The 14,089-nt window shown below is 44.3% G+C and overlaps 1 protein-coding gene across 2 annotated transcripts in view; it reads right to left on the minus strand.

The window, feature by feature from the left end:
• Positions 1-13,441, minus strand: part of Tmem255a (transmembrane protein 255A) — a 64,241-nt gene extending 50,800 nt beyond the window's left edge. Inside the window, exons 1-2 of one of the 2 annotated variants that reach the window (XM_087599805.1) lie at positions 13,193-13,378; positions 6,639-6,781 (exon numbers count right to left, since the gene is read on the minus strand). In XM_087599805.1, coding sequence (XP_087455931.1) covers positions 6,639-6,781; positions 13,193-13,250 — 201 coding nt within the window. In that variant the 5' untranslated portion in view covers positions 13,251-13,378. Of the gene's footprint in view, positions 1-6,638; positions 6,782-13,192 lie in introns of both variants that reach the window. The other variant, NM_182822.3, reaches the window with a different exon arrangement.
• Between the last annotated feature and the right edge of the window lie 648 nt (positions 13,442-14,089).

Genomic DNA, 14,089 nt, shown 5'->3' on the forward strand with positions numbered 1-14,089 from the left:
TTCCAGCTTTATTCAACAACCGAGGCTTTCTTTTTCATTTTTTGAATTTTCGAGTAGAAGGCTCCTCAGAACACTTCTGAAGTGGAATATGCCTTGAACATTCAAAGACAGTAAAAACCCATAAGCCATTTTGTCTTTGTCAGTATTAATGTTTAAAATTGTTACCTTTCAGCCTGTACAGACAGGTTAGCTCCTCCTTATAGAGGCGTGTGTGCACATATCTCAGAGTGATAATACTATGTTGTACCTCAGGTAGACTAGCTGGCATGCTATTATAATATACCTCCCTGTGTATAAACATCTCACTGTATTTGAAGTGCCAAATATCTTAGTACTTAAATGAAATGCATGTCAATTTTTTCTAACCTGATACTTTCTCCATAATTTATCTGTTTCAAATATTCAAATTCTCATGTATTGTTAATACACTTAGTCAGAGTCAAAAAATGAGTTCAGGATAACTTGAAATATTTTCACAGATCCATACAAACAATATTTATATTCCAAATGACCAGTTTGATTGCGCATAACCTTAGAATACTCTTTCTGGTTTTACCGCTAAGTATGTTATATTGTGTTTTAGTTCTCCACCTGGCTGCTGGTCCTCCTAAATTATATTTCCCTGGGGTGACTGGTAAAATTTATATTTAGCTTGCATTACTTTTGCAGTCAAAGATTAGCTTATGAGAATTCTGGCTCATAGGGTCCGTCAGAGTCAGAATCTCAGGGCTTATTAGACAGAGATCTGCATTTTCACACCATTATTACTCGTACCTGGGTGGGAAAATGACCGGTTTAAGAGTTACTCCCAAGGAAATAGAAGCAGTCATTAAAGGTCTCCCAACCAAAAAGAGCCCAGGTCCAGACGGGTTTAGTGCAGAATTCTATCAAACCTTCATAGAAGACCTCATACCAATATTATCCAAACTATTCCACAAAATTGAAACAGATGGATCACTCCTGAATACCTTCTATGAAGCCACAATTACTCTTATACCTAAACCACACAAAGACACAACAAAGAAAGAGAACTTCAGACCAATTTCCCTTATGAATATCGACGCAAAAATACTCAACAAAATTCTGGCAAACCGAATCCAAGAGCACATCAAAACAATCATCCACCATGACCAACTAGGCTTCATCCCAGGCATGCAGGGATGGTTTAATATACGGAAAACCATCAACGTGATCCATTATATAAACAAACTGAAAGAACAAAACCACATGATCATTTCATTAGACGCTGAGAAAGCATTTGACAAAATTCAACACTCCTTCATGATAAAAGTCCTGGAAAGAATAGGAATTCAAGGCCCATACCTGAACATAGTAAAAGCCATATACAGCAAACCAGTTGCTAACATTAAACTAAATGGAGAGAAACTTGAAGCAATCCCACTAAAATCAGGGACTAGACAAGACTGCCCACTCTCTCCCTACTTATTCAATATAGTTCTTGAAGTTCTAGCCAGAGCAATCAGACAACAGAAGGAGGTCAAGGGGATACAGATCGGAAAAGAAGAAGTCAAAATATCACTATTTGCAGATGATATGATAGTATATTTAAGTGATCCCAAAAGTTCCACCAGAGAACTACTAAAGCTGATAAACAACTTCAGCAAAGTGGCTGGGTATAAAATTAACTCAAATAAATCAGTTGCCTTCCTCTATACAAAAGAGAAACAAGCCGAGAAAGAAATTAGGGAAACGACACCCTTCATAATAGACCCAAATAATATAAAGTACCTCGGTGTGACTTTAACAAAGCAAGTAAAAGATCTGTATAATAAGAACTTCAAGACACTGAAGAAGGAAATTGAAGAAGACCTCAGAAGATGGAAAGATCTCCCATGCTCATGGATTGGCAGGATTAATATAGTAAAAATGGCCATTTTACCAAAAGCAATCTACAGATTCAATGCAATCCCCATCAAAATACCAATCCAATTCTTCAAAGAGTTAGACAGAACAATTTGCAAATTCATCTGGAATAACAAAAAACCCAGGATAGCTAAAACTATCCTCAACAATAAAAGGTCTTCAGGGGGAATCACTATCCCTGAACTCAAGCAGTATTACAGAGCAATAGTGATAAAAAACTGCATGGTATTGGTACAGAGACAGACAGATAGACCAATGGAAAAGAATGAAGACGCAGAAATGAACCCACACACCTATGGGCACTTGATTTTTGACAAAGGAGCCAAAACCATCCAATGGAAAAAAGATAGCATTTTCAGCAAATGGTGCTGGTTCAACTGGAGGTCAACATGTAGAAGAATGCAGATCAATCCATGCTTATCACCCTGTACAAAGCTTAAGTCCAAGTGGATCAAGGACCTCCACATCAAACCAGACACACTCAAACTAATAGAAGAAAAACTAGGGAAGCATCTGGAACACATGGGCACTGGAAAAAATTTCCTAAACAAAACACCAATGGCTTACGCTCTAAGATCAAGAATCGACAAATGGGATCTCATAAAACTGCAAAGCTTCTGTAAGGCAAAGGACACTGTGGTTAGGACAAAACGGCAACCAACAGATTGGGAAAAGATCTTTACCAATCCTACAACAGATAGAGGCCTTATATCCAAAATATACAAAGAACTCAAGAAGTTAGACCGCAGGGAAACAAATAACCCTATTAAAAAATGGGGTTCAGAGCTAAACAAAGAATTCACAGCTGAGGAATGCCGAATGGCTGAGAAACACCTAAAGAAATGTTCAACATCTTTAGTCATAAGGGAAATGCAAATCAAAACAACCCTGAGATTTCACCTCACACCAGTGAGAATGGCTAAGATCAAAAACTCAGGGGACAACAGATGCTGGCGAGGATGTGGAGAAAGAGGAACACTCCTCCATTGTTGGTGGGATTGCAAACTGGTACAACCATTCTGGAAATCAGTCTGGAGGATCCTCAGAAAATTGGACATTGAACTGCCTGAGGATCCAGCTATACCTCTCTTGGGCATATACCCAAAAGATGCCCCAACATATAAAAAAGACACGTGCTCCACTATGTTTATTGCAGCCTTATTTATAATAGCCAGAAGCTGGAAAGAACCCAGATGCCCTTCAACAGAGGAATGGATACAGAAAATGTGGTACATCTACACAATGGAATATTACTCAGCTATCAAAAACAACGGCTTTATGAAATTCGTAGGCAAATGGTTGGAACTGGAAAACATCATCCTGAGTGAGCTAACCCAGTCACAGAAAGACATACATGGTATGCACTCATTGATAAGTGGCTATTAGCCCAAATGCTTGAATTACCCTAGATGCCTAGAACAAATGAAACTCAAGACGGATGATCAAAATGTGAATGCTTCACTCCTTCTGTAAAAGGGGAACAAGAATACCCTTGGCAGGGAAGAGAGAGGCAAAGATTAAAACAGAGACTGAAGGAACACCCATTCAGAACCTGCCCCACATGTGGCCCATACATATACAGCCACCCAATTAGACAAGATGGATGAAGCAAAGAAGTGCAGACCGACAGGAGCCGGATGTAGATTGCTCCTGAGAGACACAGCCAGAATACAGCAAATACAGAGGCGAATGCCAGCAGCAAACCACTGAATTGAGAATAGGACCCCCGTCGAAGGAATCAGAGAAAGAACTGGAAGAGCTTGAAGGGGCTCAAGACCCCATATGTACAACAATGCCAAGCAACCAGAGCTTCCAGGGACTAAGCCACTACCTAAAGACTATACATGGACTGACCCTGGACTCTGACCTCATAGGTAGCAATGAATATCCTAGTAAGAGCACCAGTGGAAGGGGCAGCCCTGGGTCCTGCTAAGACTGAACCCCCAGTGAACTAGACTGGTGGGGGGAGGGCGGCAATGGGGGGAGGGTTGGGAGGGGAACACCCATAAGGAAGGGGGGGAGGGTTGGGAGGGGAACACCCATAAGGAAGGGGGGGAGGGGGATGTTTGCCCGGATACCGGGAAAGGGAATAACACTCGAAATGTATATAAGAAATACTCAAGTTAATAAAAAAAATTATGCAAAGTAAAAAAAAAGTTACTCCCTAATAATCAAACTGTTTAATTAGCAAAAGCACTCTGTTCCCAGACACATCTGGGTTCTGAGGCATTTACTTCTGCAGAGGTAGTAGTCCTAATTGTATTTGCTATAACACGATCTGACCTATAAACGTAAATGGATTTTCGACTGTTCAATCTGCTATCTTCTCTGCTTCGCTCTGTATAATTAAAACCCATTTTAAAGAAATTATCTGCAGGCATTCAGAGAGCAAATTTGTAAAAGTTAAACCAGTGTGTGTTGCGGGGAGGGGGTTGAAGGAGAAATACACCATCCTCTCCGGGTAGTTCTCTTACTAAGTTTGTTTTTACTGAAACACACACACACACACACACACACACACACACACACACACACACACGGCGGGTTGAGGGAGGGAGAGAGGGAAGAGCGGAGGGAAGGAAGGAGGGAAGGAGGGAGGGAGGGAGGGAGAGAGGGAGGGAGGGAGGGAGAGATGCCCCCACGGCTTCCATTTCCAGTGCTAGCTGAACATCAAGTACTTGAATAACAGCAATCAGGAGTCCTTATTCCTTTGTTAATGTATTCCAACCTAGCCTCCCACAGTCAGATACTCTACAGAGAAGGTTTGTACTAGTATGAAAAATGCCCTCCTTTCACCCACAGCCACTCTGGATCTTGGCCTGAGCATTCGCTCTTCGGTTGGCAACATTTCACTAATGCAGCTACCCGAAGCACACAAAGTCACACAGACCCTGTCAATTCCTTTCCAAGCCACCAAAATGCTCTCACCCCCTCTCCTTTCTTCCCCTCCCCTTTGCTTGCTTTTAAAAATAAAACCCAATTCTGCTGACAGATTATTTTCTTGCCTCACCACAGGAAGTGGACAGGGTGAGTTCTCATATCACATGTTTAACAGAGGGCCCTGGGCACAAACTGGTATCTGTGAGACACCTGCCCTAAGCTGGGGGTTGGGTGGGGTGGGACCCCTACCTTCCTCCAAATTGCAGAACATAGGCTTGAAGAAGGTCCAGACCCCACATCAGGCCCAGTCTTTGAAAGAGCTCTTGAGTAGACTGTGGAATGGAATTGGTGACCTAGGCAACAGGCTCCAAGCTGGTCCCTCATAGCGACGGATTGTTAAAGGCATCATCTTTAACCTCTTCTCTTTTGAGTGAGAGTGAGAAAGACAGGCAGAAGCCTAAAACCATGTCTGATCTGTCTGCTGTGCTAATTTTTTTTAAATGAGCCATTCCTAACATCGTTCTTCTCTTCAGCAATTACAATTCAGGAATCATTTAATTGTTATGACAGTAAGATTCAATCTCTAGACTTAAGACTGGGGTTAAACAACACTATTCATAGACCCAAACGAGGGCTGTTTGTTCTGACAGACTCTCACTATGTTACTAAGCTAGTAAATGAGGTTTTTTTTATGTAGCAAATTCCGTGTTGACAAAATGGATTGCATGCACTACAGGGGAGGGGAAACTATCCACTGGACTATAAAAAGAAGTCATTAGAACCTTGATTCTTAGTTATTATCTGAAATGAGAAAACAGAAGCTATTACTGACGTTCCATAAATGGACTGTCAGTCACCGGTATTCTATGGCTATGAAGGCCAGACCATTACAGGAGCTATCCTCTGTAAAGAGGGCAAGTTCCACACAGTGAAGGGTTAATGGTAGGGGGCTTTCTGTAGGAGCAGATATATTGTCTGGTTTTGACCAAGTTAGCACTAGCAAAATGGACGAGAGGTTGGAGATCCCATTGAGAAATTGTAAATTGAAGTTGACCCTGATAGCAAATGACCAGCAAAAAAAAATGGCGCCATTGATACTTCTGCCTCCCGTAGGAGCTTTTAGTCAGACACTCTGCAAAAGCCACATTTTAAAGGATTTTTAAAAGACCAGTGGCTGTGATAACAACTTAAACATCTCTGATAAGAAGCCAATCAAAAATATTCACAAATTGTGCATTGCTTATTTGAAATAAGGGTTTGTAGGCATTATCTTGAATGACAAACTTTGCACTAAGTATATAACATCCTAAAACATTTTACTGTTTATATAAAAAGATATTAAAATTGGAATTTCATTTTCAGCTAATGTTGGAGTTTCCATTTTACATACATTGTGGGAATGTATATATGATCTACAGATGAATAAACATGATGTATTAAGAATATGTCTTCCACTCCTTTTCTTGGCAGGACCCCTTTGCAAATGAATGAGTGCTGTTGGCCAGACAAAGTAGAGGTGTCAGATTCTAGGAAAGATCAGGTGACGTCATATAGGAAAACAAACACTGAGAGGCAGGAACTTAGCTCGAATTAATGTTGCTAGAAAGGAGCATCTCCTAACACCAGAAAAAGCAAACCCTAGACAATAAGATGACTTGCTTAGCATCCCAGTCTTAGCAGACAGAGACCCTGGGATGCTTCCAAGTCTCAGTCAATCAGTGTTCTTCCTAAGGAGAGTTGCCTTTCTGTGTACTTACAAAGAGGAAATCAGAGAAAACATTATAAATTCTAAACAAATTGAAAACCATCACAGAAGAGTCACGAATGCTGTAGCAAGCAAGCTCCAGAGGCTGACCTATGCTCTCTGTACTTACAATAACTCCTGGGTAATAACCTCCCACGGTCACATTCTGGGTCCTGGTAGTTGCAGCAAGGCCCACCGTGAGAATTAACACGGACACAATAAGCAAAGTAACGGTAACGTAGATGGAGTTCCTCTTCCTCCTATTGAAGGCTCCTGCAAAAACAGAGAGACATTGAAATTGCTCACTCTTCTGGGAAAAGAAGAGAATTTTTTTTCTTTTTCTTTTTTTTCGGAGCTGGGGACCGAACCCAGGGCCTTGCGCTTGCTAGGCAAGTGCTCTACCACTGAGCTAAATCCCCAACCCCTAAGAAGAGAATTTTTACTCATAAAATTTTTCTTTCTTCCCCCTATTGGCAACTGGGGTATCTCTAGGGAATGGAATTATGGCGAAAGAACAGGATGCAGTCATTAGGTGGCACTCTCCTAATAAAAAAAAATATTGTTTCTTTGAAAATAAACAACCAGTATCTAACAGCAAGACAATTTTGTGTTTTTGACATTCTAGAAAAGATGTGTCATGCCCACTCCGTGGAGTGTTTTTTAAGGCAAGTTATAAAAGCATACGACGAATGGGAAGTGTTCGTATGAAGGTATTAAGCGAAAATATTATAAAGCCAGTAGGTAACTAAGAACCTTTTTACTTAGAAGCTAGAGATATGAAATTTCATTTTTAGTGTAAATATCAGAACTGAGCCAGGTACCAGCATCTTTATTTTTTCATTTATTTCTGACATTTGCTGCCTCATGCATAAACTTAAAAATGGTGCGTGGGCCAGATGTGTCACATAACAAATGTTCGTAATAAAGTAAACGGTTGAAGGCTATTAGTCCACAAAGATTTGTATCGGGGGAAGTAGACTAGAAAGATATGACTTCCACACATTTATGCTTATGTGAGGATGACATAAATATAAATGGCAAGGAGCCCCTGCTCCTCCTGCTCAGGGCTTATCAGACAGGATAGCTCCAAGCAATTCTTTTTTCAAAACCAAGCTTATTAAGTCAGATAGAAAAAATGGTATCTAGGTTCAGTTTAATTTACAATTTTTAAAGAACCAAGCACTGCTCTATACTAGGAACTAAACACTATCCTACTCTATGCCGGCTTTTTTTTTCTAGCACAAGGAAGGGGTCCTCCACAGGAAATACAATGGGAAAATTAACCACCTAGGAGTTCTCAGAAGAAGGGAAAACAAGCAACAGAGGGGCAAGGGTATTAAGATCCAGTTCCCTTGAAGCCATAGGAGGATAGGGACAAAGAAGTAGTAGGTAGCTGTATGTTATATGCTTTCAATATCGTGGATGGGACTAAAGAGAACCCTTGGCTCTCTGCCTGCAAGACATAGCACTCTGAGAGACCTCCCTGCACCCTCTGCAAGCTGTGGGCTAGAGAAGTTGACCAGACTGCACTACTGTAGGGTGACAGGGAGAGAAAGAAAAGAGGAAGGTGGAAAGAGAAAGTCAAGAGAGACCCAGGAGGCTTGTTGGTAGTGAAAGCGCATCGGGAGCAGCGGCTATGGCCGTTCTCACAACCTCCTGCAGAAACCTCTTTCCATATAGAAGAACAGTGTCTATGCCACCCTGGCTTTCCCAGGGTAATCTTTGCTGAAGGCTTTAAGGTGGGTGGGGGAGTGGAAGGAGCTGGCGGCCTCCCCTGACATCATCCTTGAAACTAAGAGGTGTGACTCATCAGGTACAAGTCTAATACAATACTATTTATTCTAAGACTGTTTTACACCAAAATGTAAAAGCAGTTTGAGCAGGTACCGGCCCCTATCAAACATTAAAGTTCTTGTCTCACCGTGGGAGGGGAGGGAAGGGGAGTTGCAAATGAATCTGCTGTGCATCGAGCTAGGAAGCCATCTCCCATGCAGAAAGCCAGGAAGGTCCCTAGACACCTATGACATCAGGGTCCTTTGTGGTGGCTATCAGGGGTGCAAATGACAGCAGTTTGGACTGCTTGGTTCTGGGAGGGGGAGAGAAGGATAGGGTTAGGACAGACAGGATTTATTTCTTTCATCTAGCTGCAGGTTCCTTATACGTCTTGTTGCCTTCAGGGCACCCAAAGGAGTCTGTAAACCAAGGTTCCTAATTCCATCTCATGATACATACTTGGTGAGTCTCCCAGTTGGTTTCACCGTGGGATTCTAACATCAATTTACCAACACGGCCTCCCATTCTTTTCTCGCCTTCCTGTTTGCCGTGCTCATTGGAGCTCTAGCCTTTCTTGCTCCCGAATACACCAAGACCTGCTCACATACAGACTACGTAACCTTAGAGACTAAATTGGAGGAGCACAAATGTCGGCATGATCTTTCTAATTTATTGCCTCACTGACCTGCTCATTCCTACCCACTGACCTTTAATCTTCGCCACAGTCCTGGAGTCTTCTTTGCAAATATCACTCTAACTCTTAAAAGCACAAGAGCCAGGTCAGAAAAGTGACTCAGCAAACCACATGGTGTCATTTGAAAATCTTTTTTTTTTCCCATTTGCTTAAGAATCTGGATTGAAATTTGGTCTGTTGAAAAACTGAAAGATCCCACCACCCTACAGGGGGGCTTGTCTCCATATAATTTATTTTGAATCATATTGCTAAGAAAACACTTAGGGCACTAGATAAACTCTGTTCTGCCAGTCACCCTTTATTTTGTATTACAAAGACCTTAATTGCATAAAGTCAGATGCTTTTCATTGCACTTGGAGAGTTGACTATTTTAAAGAACTCTTGGGTAAATTCCTTTTGAGATAAAGAGGCACCCCCTCATTTGTCTGTGGTTTCATTTTGATTTAATAAAGTCCATTTCTACTTGGTATAAGGCATAGCTTAAAGTACTCTGAAGGTGTGGTCAGGGATCCTAAAAGTCAGATAATTGTACAAGCACATGTCAGTTACCTGCTTGTTGCTTTATTTTAGAAAACAGAAGAACCCTGTTCTTACTGAGGTATAATTTGGGACTGGCCTTAGATGATGATTTAATAGATTAATATATTAAAAAAAAACTCAGACATCATGAGCTACTTAAAAATACCCTCATACACAGCTGAGAAGTAGCTGGTGGTTATTGAAAAAAACAAACAAGTGGCAACGTCTCATAATTGTTTTCCCCCTAATGGAAAGAGTCTGCTGGATGAATCGTGCAAATGAATTTGGCTATGCTCAGAGAATTAACTTTTTGAAATAGTGCACACTCTGAAGGCTCCCCAGAATGGAAAACTCTGTGGCTGTGTCAAAACCACAAGAGCTTTACCACTCTGTCTACTTGGTACCTAGTACTTAAACTACTATTGCAAGCAATAGCCGCGAGAGTCCAAAATCTCATCATTGGCACTGCCTGCTCCCCCCAGCAGCCTCTCTGCAGAACTACTGCAGCCCTCCCTCTCTGCAGTGCCCCACCTCCATGCCAGGTACCAGGGGAGGTCTGTGCTGGAGTTCTGGAGGCATGCTTCACCCTTCCAGACAGGGTCATCTTGCCCTTCCTCTGGTCCCTCTAATCAAAACCCTCATCTGTATTTGAATCTGAAATCTTCTCTTCATTTGAAGCAAGCTCAAAACTTCCTCCGCCGCAGAGTTTATCTCAATCAAGCTCCCACTACTCTAACCATCCATTAGCTTGGTTTCTAATGGTCTAGATGCCTGACTCAGTAAGTATATAAACCGTGACAGCAGGTTTCTTCCACAACCCATATGATGTCCACCAGGTCCAGGTTTGCGTATCTGACAGGAGCCAAGTTGGGAGATGCTGTAAGAGAAGAAGCCGCCTCTGCACACTTACCTGTGCTGTACTTGTACAGATTTCTTGAGAGCTCCCTCCTAAGAGAGAGTGTGTAATGTTTACTGGGATGTATCAGAGATGCTTGGTACACTGCGGTGTTGGTGATGTGTTCATTTTCAGGTTGGAATGTTCTAATGGATTTGGATTGGCTTACCTGAGTCAGCTTTGCCGCAGACTGGATCTCAGCAAGTCCCTGCCTTGAGCATCCCTGGAAACAGGTGGCTGCCCACACAAGAACCTTAATGCTATGCCAGTCTCCCAAACGTCTACCTAAAGGTGCTGAAATCTACTGCCTTCACCTTTTTAGTAAATTATTCAGGACATGGAGATATATATTAAAACAAACAAACAAACAAAAAGAAAAAACGGTAAAGTACAAATGTGTTGTTGGCAGTGAGGAGGATGCCCTGATGTAGTAGAAGTGCATCAGCGCTTGGGGGCGCTGTTGCCAAAGTGGAGGAGGGGGTGGCTGAGAGCTGATGGAGGTGCGCGGGAGTCAAATTACTATCTTCGCAAGATCTAAGTGTCTGCTTCCTTCAGAGCCTTGGACAACTGATCCCGAGGCGGCCGGCAAAAGTGGTGCGGGCACCTTGCTGCGGTGGTGTGTGTGTGTGTGTGTGTGTGTGTGTGTGTGTGTGTGTGTGTGTGTGTGTGTGTGTGTGTGTGACATTTTATTTGGGGGGGGGGTGCTGCGGTTGTGTCTTGCCTATAAGAGGAATACCCTCAGAAATGCTGCTCTTGGAGGCAGAAACACTAACCCAGAGCTTAGTTAAGCGGAAGTATGCTAGATGCTGGATGCTGATTCAGGCCTAGGCTGTGGGACCAGCGCCAGGGAACTCCGGGGAGTCCCCCCTGTCCACATTGTGGGAACCTAGAATTATCACTCTACTCAAGAATTTTCTCCTGACTTCGACTTGTGGACTCTTTTTACCAAACGCTGTTCATGATGATTGTTCCTTGTCTCTATGAGATCTATGATTCCCTTCCCTGCAGTGCTGAACTCAGCTTCTTGTTGCGCAGACTTTTAGAAAAATGCGAGACAGGCTGGGGGCCCTGGGAATACAAGAGAGAACTCTCTTCATCTCTGAAACCCACAGAGCAGTGTCAAGTAGCAAGGCTTTCAGCCCTGGGCCTCCAATCTGCTCAGTCCCATAGCGACAGAGTTCTGGCTGGGGAGGGTTGGTTTGCAGGTGGTTGTTGCACGCAGTTGGAATGGGCTCTGCAGAACCCTCGCCCTCTTGTGCCCAGCTCTCTCACGCTGTAGCTAGATGTCTGGGAGCCTGAGCTGTGGTAGCGCCACAGCTGGCCAAGGCAAGGAGTGCGTTTGGACTTCTGTGTGCCTGTGTATGCATGAGGTGGGGTGGGGGGCAGGGAGGGTACTGGAAAGTCTGGTACTGCTGGGTTCTGGATTTGGACCCCAGACCTTGGCCTCATTTAGTATCGGGTTCCAAATAACTATGACCTTAAAGGGCTTCTACTGATATGCCTTACACCATCCAGATTACCACTTTCAGGGGCCCTTGAACGAAATTTGTTGCAACTGAGTCTTTTGCAGGCAGCAGAGAGCTCACACTGGGCTCTATCTTCTCCTCGCCCCTCCCCTGTGGATGTTCCAGCAAATTCATCGGAGAAGAGCTGAGAAGACTCAATGGCAGAGATTCGGGACAGAGGAGTTTTGCAGAATGTGAAATATGATAGAAAAGACAAATTGGACTTGATTAAAGTGAATGCAAGCAAATTTTAAGTTTAGGTGGAATTATGGCTCAGCAGTCCCCTCCCGCTTACCCAAGGCTCCAAATTAATTTCTTCTCCCAGCGAAGTCTCAGGAAGGTGCCCAACAGTGAAAGGCAACTGTTTTTGTTTTTGTTTTTTTATTTCTTAAAATTCGTTTGTAGCTATCGTAAAGCACCGTCGAGGGGCCTCCAAGTTGGTGCAAGATGGTAGCAGTACCCTGGTTTTTAGGAAGGTGTTGAAAGGTGCCCCTCCCCCCTTCATTCCGCTGAAGAGGAAAGCGCGACTTCAGAAGATGCGCGGGCTTGCGCTGGATCTTATTTTTCTGGTGCTCTCACCTCCCCCCCCCAATTCTATGCGTTTGAAGCAGAATGGGAATCAAATTCAAGGACTGATCGTTCTGTGTATGTCCAAGCTGAGCTGTCTTGAGTGATTCCCCAGGAATTCCCGTCCCGCCAGCATACCCTTTCTTCTTACCCCACCCCCATTCCCTTGGGTAGCACACCCCCCCACACCCCCGGTCTGCTAAGTGTAAATCAGCTCCCCACGACCATTGCAGGTCTGAATTTCAAGATATCGCCTAGAGTGTGTGTGTGGGGGGGTGGGGGTGGGGAAGTAAGACCCTGCTTCTAATTATCATTAGTCGTGATCTTAAAAGTGATGTGGACTTTGCAAAGAAGGAGCGTCGAATCGAAAGCAAAGGCACAGGTTGAAGGAAGTGTTTTGGTGCCCAGACAGCTGAGATTTACCTCAGGCTGCAAGTCTGTACACACGCGTACACACACACACACACACACACACACACACACACACACACACTCGCACTCCTGGCTAGGTTAGGATACTCCAACCCTAGCTTGGCGCTCCAATCTCAAACGCGTCACACTTGTCACAGCTGGGCCGCTCCCTTGGGGCTCTGGTCCACCTCCCAGATACTCGAGTTTGTGGACCCCCGTCCCGGTTGCCCTCTTTCTGATACTGGGGCAGCCAGGAGCTGGCTGTCCTGAGGACAACGCACTTACCCCTTTACTGCTGTCTCCCGGAGGACAGGACTTACCCATGGAATCGGGAAGGGACATGTCGCTGGACCGCTGCTGAGTCAGGGACTGATGCATGGTGAAAGCTGTCCAGTTGCCCCTGTCCCCGAAGCTGCTTCAAGAGCCCCTGGCTCAGGGCGCCCCGCAGAGCATCCTACTCTGCGGCTGCCTCTCTTGGTCTTCCTGTGCGCTGAGAGGGACTGACTGCCTCGGGTTGAGAGCTGCAGCCCAAGTGCCGCCTCTCCCTCCCTCCCCCTCTTCTCCCTCCCTCCTCTTCTGCCTCCCTCTGCTCCGGGAGGCAGCAGCATTGGCGTCCGTGCAGCAGCGTGCGCTTGCGCAAGACCCCCCCCCTTTCCTCCCCCCCCCTCGGCCTCCCCATCCTAGTTATCCACCTCCCCGCCTCCCAAGCCAGACAGGGAGACGGTTTCGCCCCTTGGGGCCAAAGCTGCGCAGAGAGAAAAAGGAGGCTTCAGCCTGGGGCCAAGGGGCCTTCTCTGCAGTTTGAACAGAGGGTCTTAGGCAATCATCTTTTCTTTTACAAGATTCATAATTGGGGAGGGGGACAGAGTTAGAGGTTCAGAGTTGGAGAACGCACACAGTGACACAGGCAGACAGACAGACAGACAGATAGACAGATACACACACACACACACACACACACACACACACACACACACACACACACGCACGCAGGTCTGATCTTACGGCTTCCAGAACAACATAATGGAGCTGGAGACGATCCAGAGAAGGGCCACTCTATAATCAAAGGGATGGTGATGGTTGTGGGGGCAGAATGCTTTATGAAGATAGATTAAACAAATGTGCACTCTTTAGAACGATGAAGGCTGAGAAGGGATGTGAGCAGAGTGTATAAAATTATGCAGTTAGAGATAGAGAACACAGCCTTATTCATCACA

Source organism: Rattus norvegicus, chromosome X (assembly GCF_021556685.1).
Source record: "Rattus norvegicus strain SHRSP/BbbUtx chromosome X, alternate assembly SHRSP_T2T, whole genome shotgun sequence".
In the NCBI taxonomy this organism is placed as follows: domain Eukaryota; kingdom Metazoa; phylum Chordata; class Mammalia; order Rodentia; family Muridae; genus Rattus; species Rattus norvegicus.